Source organism: Oxyura jamaicensis, chromosome 20, assembly GCF_011077185.1.
Source record: "Oxyura jamaicensis isolate SHBP4307 breed ruddy duck chromosome 20, BPBGC_Ojam_1.0, whole genome shotgun sequence".
NCBI classification, from domain to species: Eukaryota; Metazoa; Chordata; class Aves; order Anseriformes; family Anatidae; genus Oxyura; species Oxyura jamaicensis.
Genome location: NC_048912.1, coordinates 7,272,013 through 7,294,756, shown reverse-complemented (window position 1 = coordinate 7,294,756; position 22,744 = coordinate 7,272,013). Strand labels below are relative to the sequence as shown.

The 22,744-nt window shown below is 54.3% G+C and overlaps 1 protein-coding gene across 1 annotated transcript in view; it reads left to right on the top strand.

Moving 5' to 3' along the window:
• The window catches only part of B4GALT5 (beta-1,4-galactosyltransferase 5), a 32,696-nt gene extending 11,650 nt beyond the window's left edge, over positions 1–21,046 (top strand). The window contains exons 2-9 of the mRNA XM_035343928.1: positions 9,187–9,321; positions 12,661–12,774; positions 13,591–13,715; positions 14,168–14,284; positions 15,090–15,277; positions 15,475–15,597; positions 16,070–16,171; positions 17,984–21,046. Of these exons, the coding sequence (XP_035199819.1) occupies positions 9,187–9,321; positions 12,661–12,774; positions 13,591–13,715; positions 14,168–14,284; positions 15,090–15,277; positions 15,475–15,597; positions 16,070–16,171; positions 17,984–18,131 (1,052 nt within the window). The 3' untranslated portion in view covers positions 18,132–21,046. The remainder of the gene's footprint in view (positions 1–9,186; positions 9,322–12,660; positions 12,775–13,590; positions 13,716–14,167; positions 14,285–15,089; positions 15,278–15,474; positions 15,598–16,069; positions 16,172–17,983) is intronic.
• Positions 21,047–22,744: the final 1,698 nt, after the last annotated feature.

The window sequence follows — 22,744 nt, the reverse complement described above, 5'->3', positions numbered from 1 at the left end:
ACCCCCAGCTGCTACCTCCTGCCCCACGCTGGGAGCTGTGGCACCGGGGGTCCTTGTGTCCCCAGGGGACTGCCGAGGGCACAGGGGGCTCCTGGAGGCATTGGGGCTCCCGGTGCTCACCTGAGAGAGGCTCCTCGGTGCTTGTGGCCTTTGATGGTGGATGGTGATGATGATGAAGTGAAACATGGCATTAGTAGAGCTGTCTTTGCAAAGTGCTGCCAAGGGTTTGTCTGCATGGAGGAAGGGATGAGAGGAGGATGATTGTGTTTAGCTGTAATACATGGGAGGAGCGAACCCGACCTGGACAAATCGGATAAGTGAGTGGATAAATCAGTGTAATCTAAAATCTCGTTATCTGCCATGGAGGGAAGGGCTCGTGTCTCGGCCAGGAGGAGGACGAGGAAGAAGAGGAGGGGTGCTGCAGCACTACGGGCAGGTGCGTGGCAGGGTCCCACGGGTTACCTTCCCGTGCTGTGCTGCAGGCTGAAGCCTTTGGCCACGCTGCTGCGGGCAGTGCTGAAGAGTGGGAGCAGGATGCGAGCAGGGGCACACACCGCACCCTGCCACTTCTGACCCCGAATCCCCAGGGGCTGCAGGATCTCTCCCTGCCTCTGCTCAGCTCACGGGGCTTGGCTTTGCAGGAGTCCCCAGCTCTCCGAGGGGTGACCCCCGTGCCGTGGGGGCAGAGCATGGAGCCTGCACCGGTGCTGCCAGCCCGCGTGCCCACTGCATGGAGAAGTTTCTTGCAGCTGCCTCGGTTATAATCTGCTCCGGGCATCGAATGTGGGGATGTGCCCACCTGTTATAAATTAATTTCCCTGCTCGTCTGCCAAGTGCCTTTTCTGTATCCAGAGCTGCTTGTGCAATAGGCAGGATGATGCAGCAGGGTGTGCAGCCAGCTGCAGGGGCTGTGCTTGCGCAGGAGGGCTGCTCACCCCTCCGAGCACCGCCTGCCCTCTCCGGCGTGTTTATCTTTTCCAGGGAAGCATCTGACTCTCGACTTGTTTGCCAAGCTTGCATTCTGGGCGCAGTCAGTCTGGAACTCATTTTTTTTGGTGCTCTGTTTCTCATATCAGCTAAGGAGCGTTCAGATCCCTGGGTAAACAGACGAGTCGCTCGCTGAAACGCCTGCTGCTGTGCACAACATCCTAAAGAAGTGTCTGTGGGGCAGGAGGGAGTTTGTGCCACCCCCGGTGCGCACCTTCGGGTGCTTGTACTTCCCCAGGGTTGTGGGGCAGGGGTGGTGTGTGAAGCTGTAACCTTCTAGTCCCTGCCAATTTAGCAGCCACCAGGCAATGAGGAGCAGCCACGGGGCAGGGCAGCATTGTCAGGCTGCCTAGAGCTGACACGCAGCCTGTGCCCTGGGCTGGATTTGCTTCCTGTTGGTATAGAACAGCAACACTGGTAGGCTGGGAGCCTGGCAGCTGTGAGCTCCCCGGCCCTCGCAGGCTGGGATTTTGCAGGTGGGTGATGTTCCCATTGCCTCCTCGCTAGATCCTGAACCGGGCCCTCTTATCCCTCGCTGAGTTTACTCATTGCACAGCCTTGCTGCTGCTTATCTGGGATTAATGCGTAACTTAATTACAGTGCGTTACTCACAACCCGGGGAGCTCGGTGCCTGTGGTGACAGCTGGTACAGAGCTGGATTCTGAAGCCAGGGCACTTTATTCCCACCCTTACTGCGATAAGGTCTGGGGGTTCCTCGGGACGCTGCTGGTGTGGCCGGGCAGCATTGCTGCTGGCGAGTGCCTGCTGTTCCCAGGGGGGAGGCACCAGCTAGCATGGGAGAGCGGCAGCACGGTGCGGTGCTTCGGGCACGATCCGGGGGCAGCCCACGAGCAGGCTCCTTACCCTGGCACGTCCGGCTGGCCTCTGTCACGGGGCTAGGGCACAGAGGTCATCCTTCATTCCCTCCTGCTCAGGACACCCCAAACCAGCTCTCTTTGCCCTGCTAGCTGCTGACTCCCAGGAAGGCATCGCGCAGGCTGTGATGTGGTGTCAGGTGTTCGATAAGTTAATAGAGAGCAGGATGAATGATCTGCAGTGAGGTCATTCTCTGGTAATGGAATCGGTTAATTTATTTACAGGAGCTGGATTAGCATTTTGCTTGCCAGGTGGAAGAAAACAATTCCAAACATGTCAGGTATTCCAAGGCCACACCGTTCACGATAAGCTAATAAGTGTCTTAGGCCATCGGTGTTCTTACAAAATCACGGGGGTAGTGGACTGGATGCCGGAGCCTTCAAGTTGCATCCTCTTCCTGACAGCTTTTTTTTGTCCTACAGAAGCGCAGCAGCTGTACTCACTTTGTTAGTGCTGTGGTCTTTAATTATCACAGACAAGAGCAACTCGGAAATATCGCTGCGGAGGCCAAGCTGCTGCATCTCTTGACGGTGCTGAACTGTGGAAGGAGCCTTCTTGGCTGGCAGCTCTGAGCTGTTGCCTTCTTAAATCTTGGATGGCAATAAGCCCACGTGATTCCAGAATTTCAGGCTAGGGAATTTTTTAGGAGCTGGGAGGACTGGCAGGCACACCGCGCTGATGTGTGGTGTGGGTGGGGGTGTGGCTGAGTGCTCCTTCCCCGTACGCTGAGACTGCTGCTTTCCTGGTGTCAGGCCACGGGCAGCAAAGAAGCCACAAAGGGGATGCTCTTGGGATATTGCTGCAAATGGATCTTGTTAGCTGCAGTCTGCACAGTGAGAATCACGCTAACTGCAAAGCCCCTCGTGTACTTCCCAGGCTGGAGCAGTTGCATGGCCCTGTTGGCACTAGCAGGTACCGACCGCAGCATTGCGGTGTGTGCTGCTCCGGGGTCTGGGCTTTTTCAGCCCCAGCATGGAGCCAAAACACCCTCAGCCCTATCAGAAATGAGCCTGGGGCTTCTCTGGGCGGGATGTTGCTGTGCTGAGGACAGCAGCAGCAGAGCAGGGTATGGCGTGGTGCAGGATGAGTGCCCGGCCCCGCTCCGCACCTGCGGCAGGGAGCTCCGTGTGTGCGGGGAGCAGCCCTCCGGCCCCTCTGGGGACACACTGGCAGCAAGGAATGGGTCCCATGGGGCGTGAGCATCATGGGCGAGCGAGGCAGGGAGCAAAGCTACCCCTGCACAAGGCTTTTTTTGGAGGCAAAAACCCTTAAATAAGAGCTGGACCATTCTTTAGCCATAAATGGCAGTGTGAGGCATGCCCCGGGTCTTGCAGAACTGAAGGAAGGATGAATGCTGGGTGCTACAACCACACATCCTGCACTTGTGTTCACGTGTGACAGCTGGGAGGCGGTTTGGTTTCGTGTGTGGTAACTCAACGTAGTCCAACCTGGCTGAAGAGGCAGACCGGTGACCAGAAACAGAATTTTGCCCCCCCTGTTTGGAACGACTCGGTTGCAGCAAACGTGAGGCTGGGCGTGTGATGAGCCTTTTTGTTCAGCCGTGCTGAGCTAGTGAAATGTTTTCCAAAATCAGGTCTTGCTCCGTGTACTCTGGAATATCCTGAACAACTGTCAGATTCTCCTCTAGTTCATAGAAGCTGAGATGTTAGAACTTCAGTGGTGATTGTGCCGCGGGGACCGAGTTGCAAAGTCTGTGGCTCCGTTAAATTGCTTTTATCTTGACACTTGGATAATCCCCAGTGGGTGTAGGCAATCTCCTAATTTGGCAGATTAACAAATGAGTGATTTTCAGAATTTCCCTATGTAAGTGGTTTGTGGTTATACAGAAATCTTAAATCCAAACCCAGCCCGCCTTTGTGACCTGGCTACGTGCTAGGTGGCTGAAGGACAGCGTAGATTAGAGCTCTCAATTTAATGCATTTCCTGGGAAGAAGCACCACAGCCAGCCTTCTTCCTGCCTGTCTTAAGGCTTCTTGCTCGATGTGTGCGATGTTCTGACCGGGGATTTCCTCCCTCCTGCAGCTGCATCGATTCCTGTGGCCTGGAAGTGAAGGAGGAGAGGGCTGGTGGCAGGCGGCTGTGTGCCTCCTGCCTCGGGCAGTGCCGGGCTGCATCTCGCTGCTCTGCCTCCCCTCACTCACCCAGCTTCGCTTGTTTTTTGTCGGTTTTCTCACTGAAGCTCTCGCTCTGTTTCCTCATCCTGATCCTACATGAGCATCGGGATCCCTGCCGCTTGGAGCCAGTGCCCAGGACGCAGGAATTGCCACCGCTTTGTCTCCCGAGGGCCGAGGCACAAACGCCGAGCTGTCCGTGTTTGCTGTCTGGGGCCAGCAGCGGCATGCAAGCGCTGCCAGCTCAAGAGGGCAGCAACCATTTCATTCTGCTTGCTGAAGGGCCTTTTATTGTGCACTTAACTGTGCGGTGCCCACGAGAGCAGGCCGAGCACTGTGCTTTTGTGCTCTGCGTGCCCAGAAATGTGCTGGCAGCCCTCACTCTCCTGCTCCTTGGCAGCGGCTGTGCTGACTCCGGCAGGGAGTGTAGCCTGGCCATGAAGGGGCAGGGATGGCGATCAAACAGGAGATGCAGTCCTGTGCAACTGCATCTCCTGAGCTGCAATTAAAGTAGGAGAGCCCCAGTCTCACTAGGAAGGGCAATATTTAAATCGGGCAAGTGCTTGTCGTGCTCTACGTGCTGGCCCACGCATGTCACTGTGCCCAGCCGGGTGCTCGGTGGCGGGCACAGAGCTCACCCAGGTGGGTGCTGCAGGGCTGGGGGTGCTCGGGGATCCCCTGGGCTTCTGAAGTGTTGCACATGGCTGGGGTGCTCCTCTCACTGCCTGTCCTGAAGTCAGTGCAGCGGTGCTCGGAGGAAGTTGCACAACCCCCAAGCCCAGCCAGCGGTGGGATTGCCGAGATGGGCGCTGACAGCGGCTCTCTCCACGTCACCATAAAGAACTCAGGAACTATTCGGGTAACCAGATTTCCACCCCGCCTCCTGCTGAAACCCTCACAGCTTCTTTTTATTTTTTTCCTTCCCGTTTTCAGATGCAGATTCCCAACAGTCAGGATTTAGTCAAACATCACTGCAGTCTCTGATCCTCCCCCCTTGCCGGCTGCACGTGCGGGCTGAGTTTGGGAGCGGGTGCTTGGTAATTACCAGCTCAGTGCTGCGGCACTGCTAATTCTTAGGCCACTTAACGTATCAAATTATTCCTTCCTGTGCTATTTATAGGCAAAGGGCTAAGTAACAGTGTTGGCATTAATATTAAATTCTCTAAACCTAATTGTAACCTCTTATTTAATTGTTCTGGCACTCTGTACAGCAGGGGAATACAGTGCTGCTCAACGCGTGAGGCTAATGGAGGCAGAGGTCTCCTGGCGTACCAGCAGTGGGACGCTGCGCTGCAGTGCTCCCTCATCACCTTGCTTACACATTCGGGCTGTCGTACTGTCTGTTTTCCTAGGAGGGTTAGTGTAGGGTGAGTAAAACCCTTTGTGCTGCTAATGCTGACTTGGTGCTGGGGTTCTGCTGGAAGAGCCCCTCAAGAGGCTTGGTGCAGAGGTGCTGTGCAGCGGTGGCCAGCACTGCTCTCACTGGTGCTGCCTCACACATCTCCAGCGTGCAAACTTCCCACAAGCTCAGCGTTTCATGCTCCCTCTGAGCGCCTGATGAAGCTGCGTGTTGGCTTAGGATTTTATTGGTTTGTTATTCCAACGCCTGCTCCCGGGGCAGGGCAGGGGCTGGGGCTGGCCGCACGCTGTGCCCCAGCACTGCCTTGGTGTGTCGGGAAGAAAAGGCCACGGTGAAGCCCCGAGCATCCCCTCTGTGTTTCTACATCCAGACAGATGGCCTGGGAAAGCCCTGAACGGGACAGAAAGCCCTAAATCTCCGCGCAGAGGAAGACAAGGTCCTTCCTCCGGAAAGCCTGGCCGCTGTGCTGTGTGCTGATATAACGCTGGCAGGGCAGGGCTGCTGCCACCCACCTGGCCTCTCTTCCCGGCCCCAGCCGCGTGGCAGGACACCCCGCTGTCCCCGTGCTGGGGACCGTCCTGCTGGGGTCACGAGCAGGATGTGGTGGGTCTGAGACCCTCCGGTGTCGGCAGCCGGCGTGAATCGCGCTCAGAGCTCTCCCAAACAAACTCCCGAGGTGGAAATCGCTCGTCTGCCTCTTCTCGTACATATCATGGCCGTGAAATTAATTTTCCATGAGAGAGTCAGCTGTTTCTTAATTAGAAGTGCTCTGAAAATACCAGCTGAGAAATGATTACAGGAAGCTTTCAGTGCTCATTTCTGTAATTGGACTTCACCTCCCCAATTCAAGCTGTTGCCCAGGCGTTGGTGAGTGATGGTTCTCCCCCCACCTTGCTCGTGGGGGTGCTGGGGTGTGGATCTGAGGGTGCACAGCTTGGGGTGCTGCTGCTGGGCACCAGTGCTTGGCACTGTGCTTACAGAACCATAGCACGGCTCCCACGTGCTTAAATCCCAGCAGGGCTGACTTGTCCCTTAAACCAAAGGGAATAATCTTACTGTGGTCGTCTGGGCAGGCAGGTCTTTAAATTTTGCTAATTTTCCGTGTGGATAATGAGGGTCTGCTGGAAATTCCTCTGAAAAGAGGCATCCTCCCCTGCTGACAGAGGCTAAAAACCCTCTCCTGTCCTTGTGCCGCTGTTCGGCTGCCGTGGCCGGGCTGTTATCGCTCCACGGTTGTGCTCTCAAGTGCCGTGTGGTCAGGCAGAGGAAAGGCAGAAGGCTAATGTAATTTTCTAGACCATCCTACGTGATTAGATTAGCCCTATCTCACAACACAGAGAATTGCTTTCTGGCTGAACCCCAGCTCAGCCAGTGTGAGCTGCATGTGCACGGTGCTGCTCTGACCCGTGGCCATGTCCCAGCGCCCCGTGTCACAGCCAGCGCTGGTGGCAGCACCGGTGGCAGCCCAACATGCCACCATCGTGGCCCTGACCTCTGGGAGCAGCTGGGTTGTGCTTAATGCAGTTCCAAGCTGGCCCCTCTGCTCATCAGAAGCCCAGGAAATTGAGGAGAGAGCTGGGGTCCGGCACAGCCCGTGTAGGCTCAGGCACAGCCCTGACAGCTGCACCGAGCTGAGTTAAGCACTGGGCAGATACAGGGAGTGAAATGTTTTAAATCTAATCTCCTGGGACGTTAGGGATGTGTGATGGTGCTGGGTTACGGCAGGGGAGCACAGCGTTGGCTGGGGCAGCATGGACACAGGGCTCTGTGCTTGGGGCCCCGGTGGCACGACACCGCTGCAGCCAGGTACCCCTGCGACCCTTCGAGTAAAGGGGTTAATGTGGGAAAAGGCAGTGCTGCCTGAAACAAAGCTGCTCTTGTTTTTGCTCGAGCTCCCCTGGGGATGGTAACGGCTGTGACAGTCTGTTAAGGATTCCCACTGCAATTTCATCAAAGTGGAAATGAGCAAGTCATGTCATGCGCCTCTTGCGAGGCCGTGCTTCATCTGCCCTGCTGGAGAATGGGGAAACAAACGTCGCATTGAGCGTGCTGGACAGACCTCCCTGTTCCTGAAATTAAGCAGGGATTGGATGTTGATTTGCGTCTCTTTCATTCTTTCATGCTTCACCAAACCTGATTCCGCTTTACCCAGCGAGTAGAAGGCATAATGAAGTAGAAAGCTAAATTACTTGTTCAGCATCAGCAAGTCGTGCCTCGCCGCTGACTCAAAGCCCGGGCGAGCTGGGAGCGGGAGCCTGCTGGGGCCTCTGCTCGCCCTTATCGCAGCCCGGTCCTGGTAAACATCTCCAGCAGTTCTGGCTCCCCTCTGGCTGCTCTGTGCGAAGGAGAGGAGCTGTGCCCTGTCCCATGATTTGCCTTTTGGGCGGTTGGGAAGGGCAGACTGTAATCCTGGCTGCTTTACGATGGGCGAGGTGAGGCTGTGCCCTACCTGTCCTTGCTCTGCTGTGCTCTGGGGCACGCAGCTCCTGCCCTGTGCAGGTCCGTGCTGCCTCTTGGTAGAGCCTTCTGATGCTTCACTGCATCTTTGCGTGCATGGAGGCCGTCCGTTAGGGCAAGGTGCTGCAAAGGTGTCCTTAGGAGCCGTGTGCCCTGCAGGGTTTAGGTGCAGCTTTGGCCGAGGCAGCTCCTGCTTGCTGCTGTGCCAGCGTAACCCAGTGTTCAGGCAGAGGCTGGGCTGGGAAAGGTGCCCTGACAAAATCTGGGGCCAATTCCTCCTTTTGGGTGCCTTTGTGTTTGCACTGCTTTTGTGACATCCATCCCTGGTAAGGGAGGGACTGGAAATGAGCATTCAAGGTCGCTTTTGCAGCGATTTAGCTGCTAAGCCCCTGCTGTAGCCGGCCCCGTGGTGCTGCAGGCGGTGAGGCTGTGTGGCTCGGGGCAGGCAGGGTGCAGGCAGCGCGGCTGCTGGCTCCGGAGCTTAGGTGCCCTTCCAAATATTTACTTACCTGTGTGGAGAAAAAATAATCGAGTTATAATTAGGAAATAGCAGGCAGCAGCTGCTCCGGAGGCTGCTGTGAGTGCTGTGGTCAGAAGGGGAAGGCAGAGGAGCGTCTGTGGCTGTGTGTACCAAGTGGGCAGTGCTGGCGGAGCAGCCTCGCACCCTGATACGGGGCCCTATCTAATCAGGGCTGCCAGGGCTGCAGCGGGGCTCGGGCGTCCTGGCACCACCAGTTCCTGGTGTTAGTGTAGCTGGCCCTCTGTTTTTTCTCCTCCCTGGTTTTAAATCTAGGTGTTCTGTAGGGGGGCTGGCAGGGGACCTGGTGCACGCACTGCCCAGGGTGCAGGAGGATGATGATGAGGAGGGCTTTGCTTAGGGACAGCAGGAGGAGCGTGCGTTTCGGTGCCACGGGTAACGTGTCCCGTGTCCAGGTACCAGCCCAACCCTTGTGCTGCGGTCTAGGGATGAGTTTCCGTGTCTGGTCCCGTGTCCAGGTACCAACCCAGCCCTTGTGCTGCGGTCTAGGGATGAGTTTCCGTATCTGGTCGTGCTGCTCAGTTTCCTGTTCTAATGCTACTTCCTAACTAAACGTCCATACTTGCACAGCACGAGGTGTTTAATCTCTCAAACCAAGTGACAGTCTGCACTGTCAGGAGCAGCTCTGAGCTCCCCTTGTTTATCAGCCGGGGTTGCAAAGGTTCCTTCCCCCCAAGCTCCGACCGCGCGCCCTTTGCAGCTCCCAGGGAAGCTCCTGGCAGCAGGGAGCTGCAGCACAGCAAGGCGCTGGGAATGCTTCCAACAGACTCGTGTTCCTCTTTCCCCCAGAAGCTGCTGCTCATGGAAATCTTTCCTTTTTTTTTTTCTCCTTGCAGTGAACACCTACCTCTTCATGATGCAAGCCCAAGGCATCATGATTCGTGAGAACATGAGAACAATAGGAGCTCAGGTGTACGAGCAGGTGGTCCGCAGTGCCTATGCCAAGAGGAACAGCAGTGTGAATGACTCAGGTATTTCCTTATAATTGTCATTTGGATTAAAGTCTTCATTTCTGGTGGAAATCAAGTTGACCTGGACTGCTCTTGGTTCATAAATAACTTATCTTGGAAATAATTCATGGTGGTAAACTCAGGGTGGGGATTTTGATTCATTGGTTTCTTCTACACGAATGTTCTTTAATTCAGATGCTTCTCACTTAAATAAGGGGTGGAAATCCTGATAGCTCTAAAATGACTGGATGTTGAGCTGGATAACTTTGCTTTCCAGGAAATTCAGCTTGTTAGCTTCTACCAATCTGAGGACAAACACTTTTAAATTCAATGCAAAGATCAGGTTTCATATTTTTAAAAAGAAAAAAGCTTCTCAGGCTCACACATGCTCCAGAGCCATGACATCGCACACGTGGAGGAGCCTGTGCGTATCGGCTTCACTCTTCCCATTCAGGGCTGAACTGAAATGACTCGGCTGGAGATCTGCCACAGATCATATGCCGAGCTCTGGGCAGGCTGAAGGGATCCGAGAGGCAGGCTCGGACTTTGAGGCTCTTTACCATCCATACCGTCAAGCTGATAAAAGGTTTACAAGTGTTTGTGTAAATACAGTACAGTAAAAACATAAACGTGTGTGTCTGTGTACAGCTCGGTGTCGGGCACCCCGCTGGGGCTGGGCAAGCAGGTGTGACACCGAGCGTGGCTCTGGAGTTCCTGTGTCACCTGCGGGCACACAGGTGCTGACTCCAGCACTGGGCTGGGTTCATCACCAGGGCTGAGAGAGTTAAAAAGGGCAAGATTGCTTCGTAATTTAAATGCATGATAATGCCACTGCCCTGCCTGCCCCCAGGAGCGTCGGCTCCTGTACGCTAAGTGGGTGCTGCAGCCACTGTGCTCTGCACAGGGGGTTTGGATCGCACCAGTGACCTGTGCACTGAGGTCAGCCGGGCTGCCAGCCTGGGCTATATTAAGGCTGGAGACGTCAGCTGAAGCAGATGCACAGTGAGGAAGGAGCTCACGCTCCCAAGTTTAGAGGAGGAGGGCCGGATGCTTTGCCGCTGCGGCTGGCGGTGATGCAAGCCTCCCAGCTGGCAGCCTGCGGGGATCTGAGCCCTCTGAAACCTGCCATGAACTCCTCCAGCGTGTGGTGGGCAGCAAAATGCTGCCGTGGGAATAACCAGCTCTGCACAGCCCTTGGCTCTGCCCAGACCTAGGCGGATAACCTCCCTGCTCCAGCAGCCTGCAGCAGCGCAGCGCAGACCTCACGCCAGCCTTGGGTCACCTCCTGCCATAAGGTTGGAGTGCACATGTGATGGACAGTGGTGGTATCTGCCGGACATGGCACTGCGGCCACCAGGATGGCATTATCGTTGGGATCAGCAGCTTCCTCCCTGCCTGTCTGCAGGGCCCTTGATGTGATCTCCATGGGCATGCTGTGGATCCAGCCTGCTGATGTGCGTCCTCCCCACACCACTGCTGGCTGTGTGGAAGCCGGGAGAGCAAAGCCATGTGTGCAGGCAGCGTGGGACAGCTGCCGGCAGGACCACCACAGGCCCGATGGCACGAGAAGACTCCGTGGCTCCTCGCAGGCTGTCCCTGCCCCAGCAGCTCGCAGGCAGGAGGCTGCTGATGCTCTCCGAGCTGCAGCCTCACCTGCCTCTCACCTGGGCCCCAGAAGGATGCAGCTCTTTTATTACAAAGCAGGCTTGTGTGTGTGTCCTCCAGCACCTGTGGCTTTAATTTCTAGGCAGATTGCTTAGAAAAGTGATGTCCAGTCCTGAATGGCAAGGTGACACAGCATAGGGTGGTGTGCTGTGAGCACCGTGTGCTTCTGCCTCACCTTCTGTGTTCATGCTTAGTCTCTGCTTTATTTTTATTCTGTTATTCAAATGAGGAAGTAACTTTTTAAGCATTTGATAATAGATGCAAAAATAGGTTTCCTATTCAGCGAGTTAGGAGGCGTCCGGTCTGTGCTTCAGCAGCCAAAAACGGCAGCACTTCATGCAAAGTAGGCCAGCTTCGCTCTGTGTTGCCGGACAAACCGAGCATCGAGAGCATGTTCTGGTGGACACCAGCTTAATGGGAATCTGGTTAACATTTAGAGCAGTATCAAGCCTCCGAACTAGCATCTATCAAAGCTGACAAGCCCCTGGATTCTGTCTGCAAGTCCATCAGAAGCCTGCCTGGGATGCTCTAGGTGCCCACTGGAGCAGACGAGCGGTGCTCACAGCATGACGGTGGGCTCCGCTCCTGTAAATCTGCTGTTTGCTGCTGTGTCACCTGCAGCCCTTGTGTCCAAGGCCCTGCTGAGCTGCTTGGGCACCTCTGGGGCAGAAAGACCCCCTGGGACTTCTGTCTCCAAAGGGCTGGTTTGTACCGTGCTGGTGGGACACCAGGGCCACTCGGCTTTAGCGTGCTGAGAGCTGTGCCCATCGCGAGGCGGTGCAGTTGGCTTCGGCAGTGATGTTCTCACGTAGGGATGAGCCCTTTCTGTCCTGGTGGATGAGGAGCACGGGGCTGTGTGAGATGTGTCTGGGTGGCCACAGTGCTAAACAGTTGTTTTCCAGCACCTCTGTGGGATGAGGTGGTTTGAGGTGGGTGCTGGTGGTGTCCTGAGACCAAGAGGCAAACCCTCTGCTGTGTGCTTGATGCTCTGAGAAGGTGGAGAGGCAGCATCTTCCCGTAGCAGCTGGGGCGTTACTACAGAAAGGAAACTTTTCTGCTACCTAAAATATAGGTTGCATTTGGCCGGAGCTGCCTTATGCAAAGCTGGTGGCTGTTTGTGACTGCAGAAAGCAGAAGTTGATAGCTGCACAAAAACTTCCTTAAAGTGGCTGGAGGTGCAGCACGCCAGGGGCTTTTGCCCAGAAGGTGAAAGGAAGCAGAGGAACCAGGGCGCTGGAGAAACGTGCCACGACCTGCTGGGGCACAGAGGCTCCTCCATGCAAGTCAAGGCAGGCTGCTTGTCACCCCGTGGTCCCCTTGGTCTGCAGATCTCAGGGACGAGGTGTTCAGTAGCTTTTCCTGCCGTGTGCTCCTTGTGCTCCTTTGCTTTGACCTGTCTGTGATACCTGAGGGTGATGCTCTGATCAGAAGGCTGAAGGTTTCTCTGGTGTGGCCTCACACAAGGTGGCCGGGCTGCCCCCGCTGTCCCTCAGCTGCCCACCCGAGGGTGGGGACAAGTCCCCGGCTGGGTCACAGCTGCAAGTCGGGGGCTTGTGCTGCCTGGAGGCACCCCTGAGGTGCTGGGGGTGCTTCCAGGTGTGGGCGGCTTTGTGAGTTGGTTCACAGTGGCTGCACAAACCAGAGACTTGCAGCTCAGCTGTAGACTCTTCCTTTTTTTTTTCTTCCCCTCCCTAGATTATCCTCTTGACCTGAATCACAACGAAACCTTTCTGCAAGCCACAACTTTTCTTCCTGAAGACTTCACCTACTTCCCCAACCACACCTGTCCCGAGAGGCTCCCTTCTATGAGTGAGTACCAGCGGGTGCAGAGCCGCCCCTGCCTTCCCGATGGCTCCGTGTGCCCCTCACCACCTCCTGCATGGCCTGGGTGGCAGTGGCACAGCACGTGGCAGCACCCCATTTCACCCGTGTCCCACCTCTCCCGCGAAGCACCGAGGCTGGGGATGAATGGCAGCACTGTTCTGAGCTGTCCCCTCCTGGGAAGCCGTTGTTTACCCAATTGCCTGAATTAATTCCTGCTACGTCGGAGGCACGTCTCCCTCCTCAAGCTTGCCCATGGCAAACATGAACAAAAGGGGAATTGTGCACTGCCAGCCCGTGGAGAGGCAGGGCCAGCCCTTTTCCAGTGGCAGCGGGGTTGCTCCCTTGCCCCGAGCTGGGCATGAGCCATGGGGGGACGGGAGGGTGCGGGGTGCAGGCAGGACCCCTGCGGCAGCCGGGAGAAATGCTCCTGCCTAAGCATTGCTTCCATGGGAAACTGGGCTTTCTGGGGTAAATCCTTCTGAAAAGGGGAAGGGGGCTCAGTGGAGAGGTGTTTCTGCCTGAAGCCTCTGTGGGGAAGGGGGTGCTGGATCCCAGAGGTATTGTGTGCCCCCATGGCAGTGGGTCTCTGCTGGATGCAGCTCTCCATCAACAGCTGTGACAGCTGAGCAGGGCTGCAGAGCGACGAGGCATGCCGACAGCGTTCCCTAGTCATCTTTTTGGTGTCTGGGGACAGAAGAAGCCACCTGCATTCAGTGCTGGGAACAGAGGGCAGGGGGGAGCAGGCAGCAAGCCACCCCAGGAGCATGGCTCCTGACCCCATTACTCCTGCTGTCTCCCCAGAGGGCCCCATCGATGTAAATATGAGCGAGATCACGATGGAGGACATCCACCAGTTCTTCTCAAAAGACCCTTCCATCAAACTGGGAGGCCACTGGAAGCCGAGCGACTGCCTGCCTCGCTGGAAGGTGAGCAGGAGGCTTGGAGTGCCTGGGTGGGTGGGGGGGGGCGGTGAGGCCACGTTACTGGGAACTCTGGGATCTACCTCTAGTGTGCTGCAGGGCAGTGGGGTAAGGATCCCCACAATGTGGGACTGCAGCACCAGGAGAAATGCTGAAGCTGAGGGCTGTTAGCGGCACACAAGTCAGCCCTGGGTTTCTGCAAGGGCTGCTAAGGGGACAGGGAGTGATCTCGCCTGGCTGCTTCCCCTTGACAAGAAGCCAGCTCGCCCCTCATCCTATCTGGGGAGGGATTTGCTTAGGAGGCGAGGTGGCACTGCTGGGGACCTGTGCCCAGATTCATATGCATTTATATAGGGAGAGCAGCACTGACGCCCTGCCAGCAGCCTCCTGCCTGAGTCGGGGTCTGTACGCTGCAGGAGCTGCTTTCGGGGTGCAGAGCTGTGTCCTCTCATCCCCAGGTGGCGATCCTGATCCCATTCCGCAATCGCTACGAGCATCTTCCAGTCCTTTTCAGGCACCTGATTCCAATGCTGCAGCGTCAACGTTTACAGTTCGCGTTTTATGTCGTGGAACAAGTAAGTGGGTCGCGGTGCTGCGCCGGGCGGGCGGTGCTGGGAGCTGACATGGCAGCCTGCCAGGGCGGCAGCGCTTTGTGTCCTGAGGGGTTTACCTGACAGATCGCATCCTTTCAACTTCTCAAGGTCTGGGGTTAATGTTGCAACATTCAAATTGTCCCCTCCCGCTGAGAAGTGGCACAGCTGAGAGGCGTACCCCAAAATGACTTTTTTAATAAAAAAATAAAATCCAATACCCTTAAAAAAAATTATAAACAAAACAAACTGTGGCTTTGAAGCAGGTATTTGCAGTTGAAGCAGGTATTTGCGTTGGAATAACGCTGCATTATCACTGTATTTGCAGTAGCTTCAGGGAGCATCCCCTGGGCCTGACCGGGTGGATGTATGCGCTTCTTGTCTGCGCAGTGTCTGGAAGCCTTCCATCAGCATAGGACATAGGACTGTAATTTGATGTGTGTGCTAACCTGTCACTTACGCTATCTGGTTTCATCCACCCTGTAAACATGCCTCCATATTTAGGTGCCCTTGCTCTTCTGGGCAGCAGCCAGTCGAGATTGATCAAAATTGTTTTGCTTTTTTCCAAGGATCTGGCTAGTGATACTTTTTGCAGCTTTATTTTTGCTACTGCAGTCTTGGTATTTAGGTTTGGGTTAATCTCATAAGCCTGTCTGTTCCAACACATCATTTCCCTTTGAGCAGTGGGTCTGGGAGCTGACTGCTCTGCAGTTCCCTAAATAGGGCCGAGAGTGCACACACACAGCGTGAACCTCTGCGGGGCTTCCCTTGAAGGCACTCTCTCTCCTAGGCTGGTAACCAACCGTTTAACCGTGCCATGCTCTTCAACGTCGGCTTTCGGGAAGCAATGAAGGACTTGGACTGGGACTGTCTCATCTTCCACGATGTGGACCACATACCAGAAAACGACCGTAACTATTATGGGTGTGGCCAGATGCCGAGACACTTCGCAGCCAAGCTGGACAAGTACATGTACCTGTAAGCACCGCTCTTCTTCTTCGCTATGATAATAAATAAGAAGCAAGCATCAGATTTTCTTCTGAAAGGCATAAGCCCGAAGTGAAACACAGAAGAGCCTGGAGGAGAGCATCCTCACAGCTCGGTGTCCCCCGCTGCAAGCAGGAAAGCTGCAGTTGGTGCCACGGTCCCCGCACTGACCCTTCTCTCCCCCTCAGGCTCCCCTACAATGAGTTCTTCGGTGGAGTGAGTGGCCTGACTGTGGAGCAGTTCCAGAAGATCAATGGTTTTCCCAACGCCTTCTGGGGCTGGGGTGGTGAAGACGACGACCTCTGGAACAGGTACGGGCTCAGCCCGCATCCCTGCGACGGGCAGGGCTCCCTGTGGCGTGGTGTTGCTGCCAGTTCTGGGGAGCACAGAAATTCCAGGAACTTGAGGAATTTCTGAGCACAGTGCCATGGTCCTGAGTGCTGGCAGCAGACTCAGCCCCACGTCAATGTTTTGCCCTTTGCTGTGCCGTGCTCACCTGGGCTGGGCAGAGCCAGCCTGGCTGGAGGTGCCATGGGTGGGTGGCAGTCTGGGCTGCCAATGCTGGCAGTGAAATGCTGAGCTTTGGGTGCAGTATTGCGTGTGATATGCACATGATGATGTTAAACCGATCCTCAGCTGAACTTCAGGTATCTGGAGGTGCTGAGCATGGTACAGCTTAGGCTGAGGTGAGGAGTTTGCATAGCTTATCTGCTTGGTGAAAAGGCAAAGTTACAAGGGCAGCTGTTGATTTTACTTCTTATTTTTCTCCCCTTTCCAATGCAGAGTGCAGTACGCAGGCTATTCGGTGACTCGGCCGGAAGGAGACACAGGGAAATACAAATCAATTCCCCACCATCATCGGGGAGAAGTGCAGTTCCTAGGAAGGCAAGTGATGGGTTTTTTATTTTATTTTTAAAGGTCCCAGAGGCCTTCACAGTCTGTGTCGCATACAAGGCTCCCTGCAGCTGTTAGAAGGCAATAACAGCCACAAGTTGCAAAGGAAACAAACTGTGGGGAGAAGAGGGAGGTGGAGCACTGCTGGGGCTCCAGGATGTTTCATGCCTAAGGTGAGCGGTCCTCACAGTGTGCTTGCAGCTCCTGGGGTGCCACCCAAAAGACGGGGCTGTCAGACATCCGTGAGCAAGAGTTGTTCCAGAGCGTATGACAGCTCAAGGAAGGGCTGCTGCTACTGGGGGACACGGATGGAATTTGGGTCTTCTGAAAACTATGCAATAGGAAACCAGAGAAACACACTTCTTGCAATCAACGGCAGGAATTAAGACTTGCAGGGCACAAGCTGCTGCACAGTGCAAGCTCTGTTCTGGAAAAGGGCTGCTGGCTGCTGCTGGCAGAAGAAGGAGGCAGCAAGGGGGTTTTGTTCTGCAAAATACCATTTGAACTCGCTGCACATTCAGAGGAGACACAAACTTGCATGCTGATTGTCAGTTGTCTACAGAGGATTCATTCTGGGGGGTTTCCATTTGAGGTTATATATAATCATTAGCCCTAGTTTTAATTTCTGTGTCAGACAGAATGCAGCAAGCGAGAGATGCTTCTCTCATTTCACTCTTGAAAAGAGGAATCGACGAAGCCAATTTTGGCTTTAAAAAGCTGTATTTAGCCAAGCCCTTGAAGCGTGTAAGGACGGAGTGCAGTGGGATGGAGCACTTGTTCCTGGCACTTCCTTGGCCTCCCCCTGGCTCCAGCAGGGAGCCCCGGTTCCATCTGGGCACGAGCTGTGGGTCAGGGGCAGCCCCTGCCCAGGAGCCAGGCTGACAGCCGTGCGGTTTCACTCCATTTTACCTCCTACAAGAGCCCCCCTTCTGGCTCTCCTCTCTGCCGCACCTTTTTCCACCCAAGCAGGGAACCTGACAGTTTTCTCAGGGAAATATTTGTCAAGATGCTGTTTCCTGCCACTGTTCTGATGTTGCAATCTCTTTGAAGTCAGCGTGGGCTCTTCTGCCTTCAGTCTGACCCGGAGCCTTCCATTTCTTCCTGGCATATCCGTTCCCTGCTGCGTTTCCTGTGCCCAGGTCCCAGCCCCGGCTTTCCCTCACCCTGAGCAATGGTGCTGGGTGCTGCAGGGCAGGGAGTCAGTGTCCTGTCCTGCCTTGATGCTTCCGCTTTTTTTTTCTCCTTGTCACCTTGCCCCCCCCCCCCCCACCCTCCCACCTTAGGCCTTACATTTCATCACGCTGCCCTTAAACTTGCTTGAGGCTGCTCTTGTGCACCAGCTGCAGTTTCCTTCCCCAAAACGCAGTTCTTCTAGGTTTACTTCTTCCTCCCCTGTCACTCACACTAAAACCATTAGTTCCGCTCCTCTGCCTGGCCCCGTTTCCTAAAAACGGAGAGGACCACATCACCTATCAGCTGCTGTTCTACGGGATGTTTTGGCTGGAGCAGGGCAGGAGCCCTCCCTGAGCCCAGGAAGGCTTCGGGTGAGAACCGCTGCTTGTCTGAGAGCTCAGCGCCTGCTTGGTGCCCATCTCGACCTATATCAGGTGGTAGAACTTTGTGTCATTCTGTGACACTGGGGCCGCTCACCTGCCGGGAATGTACAAAAGGTGACGGTCATCTTTAGTGAGGACTCAGAAATTCTGTTTTGCTGTTGGGGCTGGTTGGTCTAAGGGTATGGGCTCTGCACGGCTCCGTGTGATATAACGGTGCCTCCATGGGCCTCTGGTTCTCCCCGAACAGGTACGCCTTGCTGAGGAAGTCAAAAGAAAGGCAAGCCCTGGATGGCCTCAATAACTTGAACTACTTTCCTAACGTCACGTATGACGCCTTGTATAAGAACATCACTGTTAACCTGACACCGGAGCTGGCTCTGGTGACCGAATATTAAGAGGAAAAAATAACTTTGCTCTGCCCTTCACCAAGAAAGCACCACGCCAGACTTTCTTTTCCAAGGGTTATCGAGGACGAAATACTTTGTCTAATGAAGGATCACAGTATTTTGGAGAACAAGGCTGAAAGTGCACGCACAAATTGTCCTAGCTGTTCCAATCCGACCCAGTACTCGTGCAGCGAGCTCAGCAGTCATTTTCTTTCCCCGCCACTTGCTTTCTGGGTTTCAGGACGACAGTTCGAACTGCTGCTCTCGTCTCCACATTCCTCCAGCAATCTCCAGCACCAGACTCGCCTCGGACGTGCTTTCTCCTCCAGGAACCAGCTCAGCCGAGGGATTCTGGCTTCCCGGCGGTGAACGTCGGAAGCAATTCAGTCGGCAACTGCCCCAGTGGGAAATCAGATGACTTCTGATACCGTTCTTCTACATTTGTGTGGTTTTTTAAATGACCTGCTTGAAGTATATACAACAGAATCGCTTCTTAAAGAAGTGTAAGTGTAAATATGCTGTGTAAATTGCCCCTTTTAATTTTCTTTTATGGTTTGAATCCAAGCTAGAGGTTTACATAAGGTCACTCATCTTAGTCCTGAATTCTGTAAACACTTGTGTGTGCATCACTGTACTTGTGCAAGTTGCTCCCTTTTCAGCCAGTGAGACTGCTTGCATGATTTAAGCTATGCATATGCATAAATATTTGTGGGACAGGGCCCTAAACTTCAAAATGTAGCGGATGAGAACTACAGCCGTGTCATCACTCCTTACAGGAATCATGTAGGTGGCTTCTTCCAGGAAGGGTGAAGAAGTGGGAATCTTTATGGAGAAACTCCCATTTTTATCATGTTCACAACGTACTGTGCAAATCAGTCTGAAAGCCATATGGGATAAAATCCATCGCCTATTGCCCTGTCTCCCACCCTGATGGTAAGCGCAGCTCAGCAGGTTGCCCCAGAGCCGCTCGTCCTGCCCCTGCTGTGCCCCCTCAGACCTGCCCCCTGCGAGCAGAGCTGTGCCCTTGCTCCTCTAGGGGGGCAGTATGGTTTGGGGTGGTTCTGTGGAGGAGGATTTGGGCTTTATTGTGTAAATCCAGCGGTATGCCGCAGTGATGGAAGTTAGAACTGAGTGGCGCGCTTGCTTGTCCCTGTTGGCCACCTGAAAGTGCTGGCAGGAGTGCAGGTAGTGGGCAGGCTGTCCCAAGGGTTCCGGTATGGGATAAATGAAGGACACATGAACTACATTCATGCAAACGTGAGTACCAGGAACTTGAGAGCTTGGTCTGACACCCCAAAATGTCGCCCAAATATGAGTCGTCCCTTCCCCTCCTGTCCCATCTTCCCATCCTCTCCTTCTCCGCGGCAGGCAGGGGGAGGCCGGGCTGTGCTTTCCAATCTCTTCCTCACCGAAAGCCAGCCCGTTGGTTACACAGCGTGTACACAGTCATTTTTACTGGACCTCTCTGACTTAAAAGTAAATACATTGGGGGTTGTGTTTTAATTTGTATTTATACAACACTTGTGAGTACTTAACCTCAGAAGTACTTAACTTTCTTTTAATTGTGTTGTTTGCCTTCGGTTTCCGTAACTGTTCATGGTTTATATTGTTTTCTTGGTTCCGTGGACGTATGATCCCCATACGCATCTGTTGTGGGTGTGACTGCCCAGGGCATTCCTAAACAGTATCCAGAAAACGTCAGCTTAGAAAACAGTTCTCGTGTAGATCTTATCAGCCGGCATGAGAGGACAGTGAGTCTGTCCTTGAAAAGCGCTGATAAGTTTGTAACTTAGGTTTAAAGTCTTTGAATTTACATGTGCTTTAAAATTGCTTCCCGAGGGAATTCACCGCGGTTATTTGCAGGCAGAGGTGAGGATTTGCTTTTTATGGCGCATATAGCAATAAAGACTTTCGCTACTGAATCTTGATCTCTGATTCACGTGGACCCTTTTCAGATGCTGAACCCGTGTTGCCCTGCCCCTCTTTTCTTTAATCTTGAGCCCTCGCTAGAAATCTGTCTTTGTTTAATGGTGCTTCAAACAAGGAATGTATTTCAACTAGTCAACATTCACTACCGCAGGAATCATGCATGTGTGTGTGAGTAGGTGTTAAACTACCTTTGTTTGAATCCTCAGCCTTTGACGTGTACCTGACATCCATTGCACCTTGTGTTGAACAAAGAAAGATGTTACCTCTGCTCAGAAATGCACTCTGCGGTTGGCATAAAAGGGTCCATTTCCCCCCCAAGCAGCATCCCTGTTCATAGTTCCTTTGTTCTAATCACGTTGAATTTTTTCCCTTTTTAAAATGTGGAATATCTTAAAATGTGCACTGTTAATCTTATCAGCTATGTCAAATACTGTATAGTAAATGTAACTGTTAAAAACATACTGTCAAGCGCATGTGCTGTTATGGTGTAAAAATTCTCGTATTAAGGAGAACTTGTACATATTCTGGCAGCTGAAACTCAACAAGGCCACTTGTTCACTCCTTCCACATCAACACCGTCTCTCAGCCCTGCTGGAGGGCAGGTCATGTTCAATGCTGACTTTTTTTTTTTATGAGCCATGTGGGTTTTATTTGCAAAAGTATTTATTTTCGGTTCATTATTTGTAAAGCTCTGCTTCTCTAAGGGAAGTACTGTCTGAGCAACAGCCACACACTTCTATTCACTCGCCATCAGAAGTGGCTTTAAACTACAACCTATCTTTCCATCACCACGGCTTTTGAGCTTACTGTTATGTTTTTAAGAGGTGCCAGGGGGACATTTTTGCACTGAAGACTAGTGTTTTAAAACACACACACACTTCTCAGCAAAGCAATCCTTTGTGTCATTACATTTATTTACCCATGTGTTTGTACATTTTTGTATTTGTTAATTTATGAATGATTTTTTCAGTAAAAAATACATATTCAAGAACAAAGAGTGCAGCGCTTGCTTTTTCTGTCAGAGCTGGTTGGGCGCTCTGGGTGTGCGGATGTGGGTGTTTGAGTGACCTGTGCGTGGGAGGGGAAATCTGCAAGCCCTGAGGGCGAGTGGGGAGGGAAGGAAGGAGGGTGGGGGTCCCTGGGCAGGGGGCTGCAGCAGCCAGGAGCGAGGTCTGCGTGCTGACAGCTGGCCAGGAGCTGCTCCAGGGCGCCCCCAGCCCTGGTGCTGGGCTGGAGCTGCTGCCGGGAATGGAGGGGGCGTAGGAACCCCATGGGTGTCCTGCTCTGTGCGTGCTACAGCCGTGTCTTCCAAGCATCTGATCTGGTGTGGTGCTGGCGGAGAGGCCGGCAGCCTTGGGGGAAGTGAGTTTAGGAAGTCATTTGGCTGCGGAGAAAGCTGGCAGAGAGCATTTGTAATTAGATTTTTGATCAGGCCAGGCAAGCTTCCTTACAGCAGCTTTAAAATATCTTCCTCCTGCTCCGCAGCGCACAGGCACGCTAGAATAAATAGCTGGCAGCCTCGGTTTGTCCCAGGCCTTGCCTTTATTTAGCTTTCCATCTTCTGGGAAGCTGCCTCCCACCCACGGCGCTGGGCTGGAGCCTGCAGGGTGGCAGGCTCCTTCCTGCACTGCTGCCTGCCCGGGGCTGGGGAGATCCGGGGGGGCACACAGACCCTGCCTGGCCACACCGAGAGGAGAGTTTCTGCCTTGCTAAACCCCAGAACTGTTGTTGGCCTGAGCCAGCACCTGCTGGGCTACCAGAAGGCACCAGCCAGGAAAGTCACTGGAGAAAATGTCTTGGCACTAATAGAAATCTGGGGTTGGCCTTATATAGGAAAACCCAAATCCATAGGGAAAGCCTGGGGGCAGCCCTGGCTGCTTGCTTGGAAGGAGCTCGGGTGCCTGGCAGCGCTGTGGCTCCAGCAGCATCGCTGCAGACCTGGCTGTGTGTCACTGGGACCCCTCGTGGGGCCCTGCAGCGCTCGGTGTCCCCGGGGGCACGGCCAGCCCTTGGCGTGGGATCCTGTCTGACTGCAGAAAGCAGAGCTGGAAGCAAAACCCCGTTTTGTATGGTCTGAAGAGCCAAGCACAGCGAGGGAACGGCTCGCAGCAGCTCTGGCACAGCCACCGCCGCAGAGCCCCGGCTTTCCTGGAGCTGCCCACGCCGTGTGGGAGAGCTCCCCCTGCTCCCACCGAGCGGCTCAGCCTTCTGTGCTGCACAGTCCTCCCGGTTTGCTGCAGAGAGGTAGAAAACCCACACAACTAAAGCAGAGCGTTTCCTCCCACGTCCCCCCTCTGATTCTGGCACAGCCAACCTGCCCAGGACGGCCTCGTCCTGCAGCCTGAGTCACAGACACAGGGAGCGCTTCTGGGCCATGTCCCTGCCAGCCCCAAGCAGCCCAGGATCCCGGCCCCACAAGGATGTCCTCCAGGAAAGCCATCAGGATGTCTGGGCAGGAATTGGTGCTGGCTTCTACCCTCCTCTGATGTATTTCTCTGGCACTTCCCAGCCTGCGCAGGTTTGGAGCTGGGCACAGACCTTGCAGAGACCCAATGTGGGCTGGAGCTCATCCCCAAAGAGCAGTGCTGGGCTACTCATGTTCTGCATCTAGTCGCTGCCCTTCAGAGCACCCACACAAGAAATGAGGCTCTTTCGGAACATCTGATTAATACCACAGAAACCTTAAGGATGAT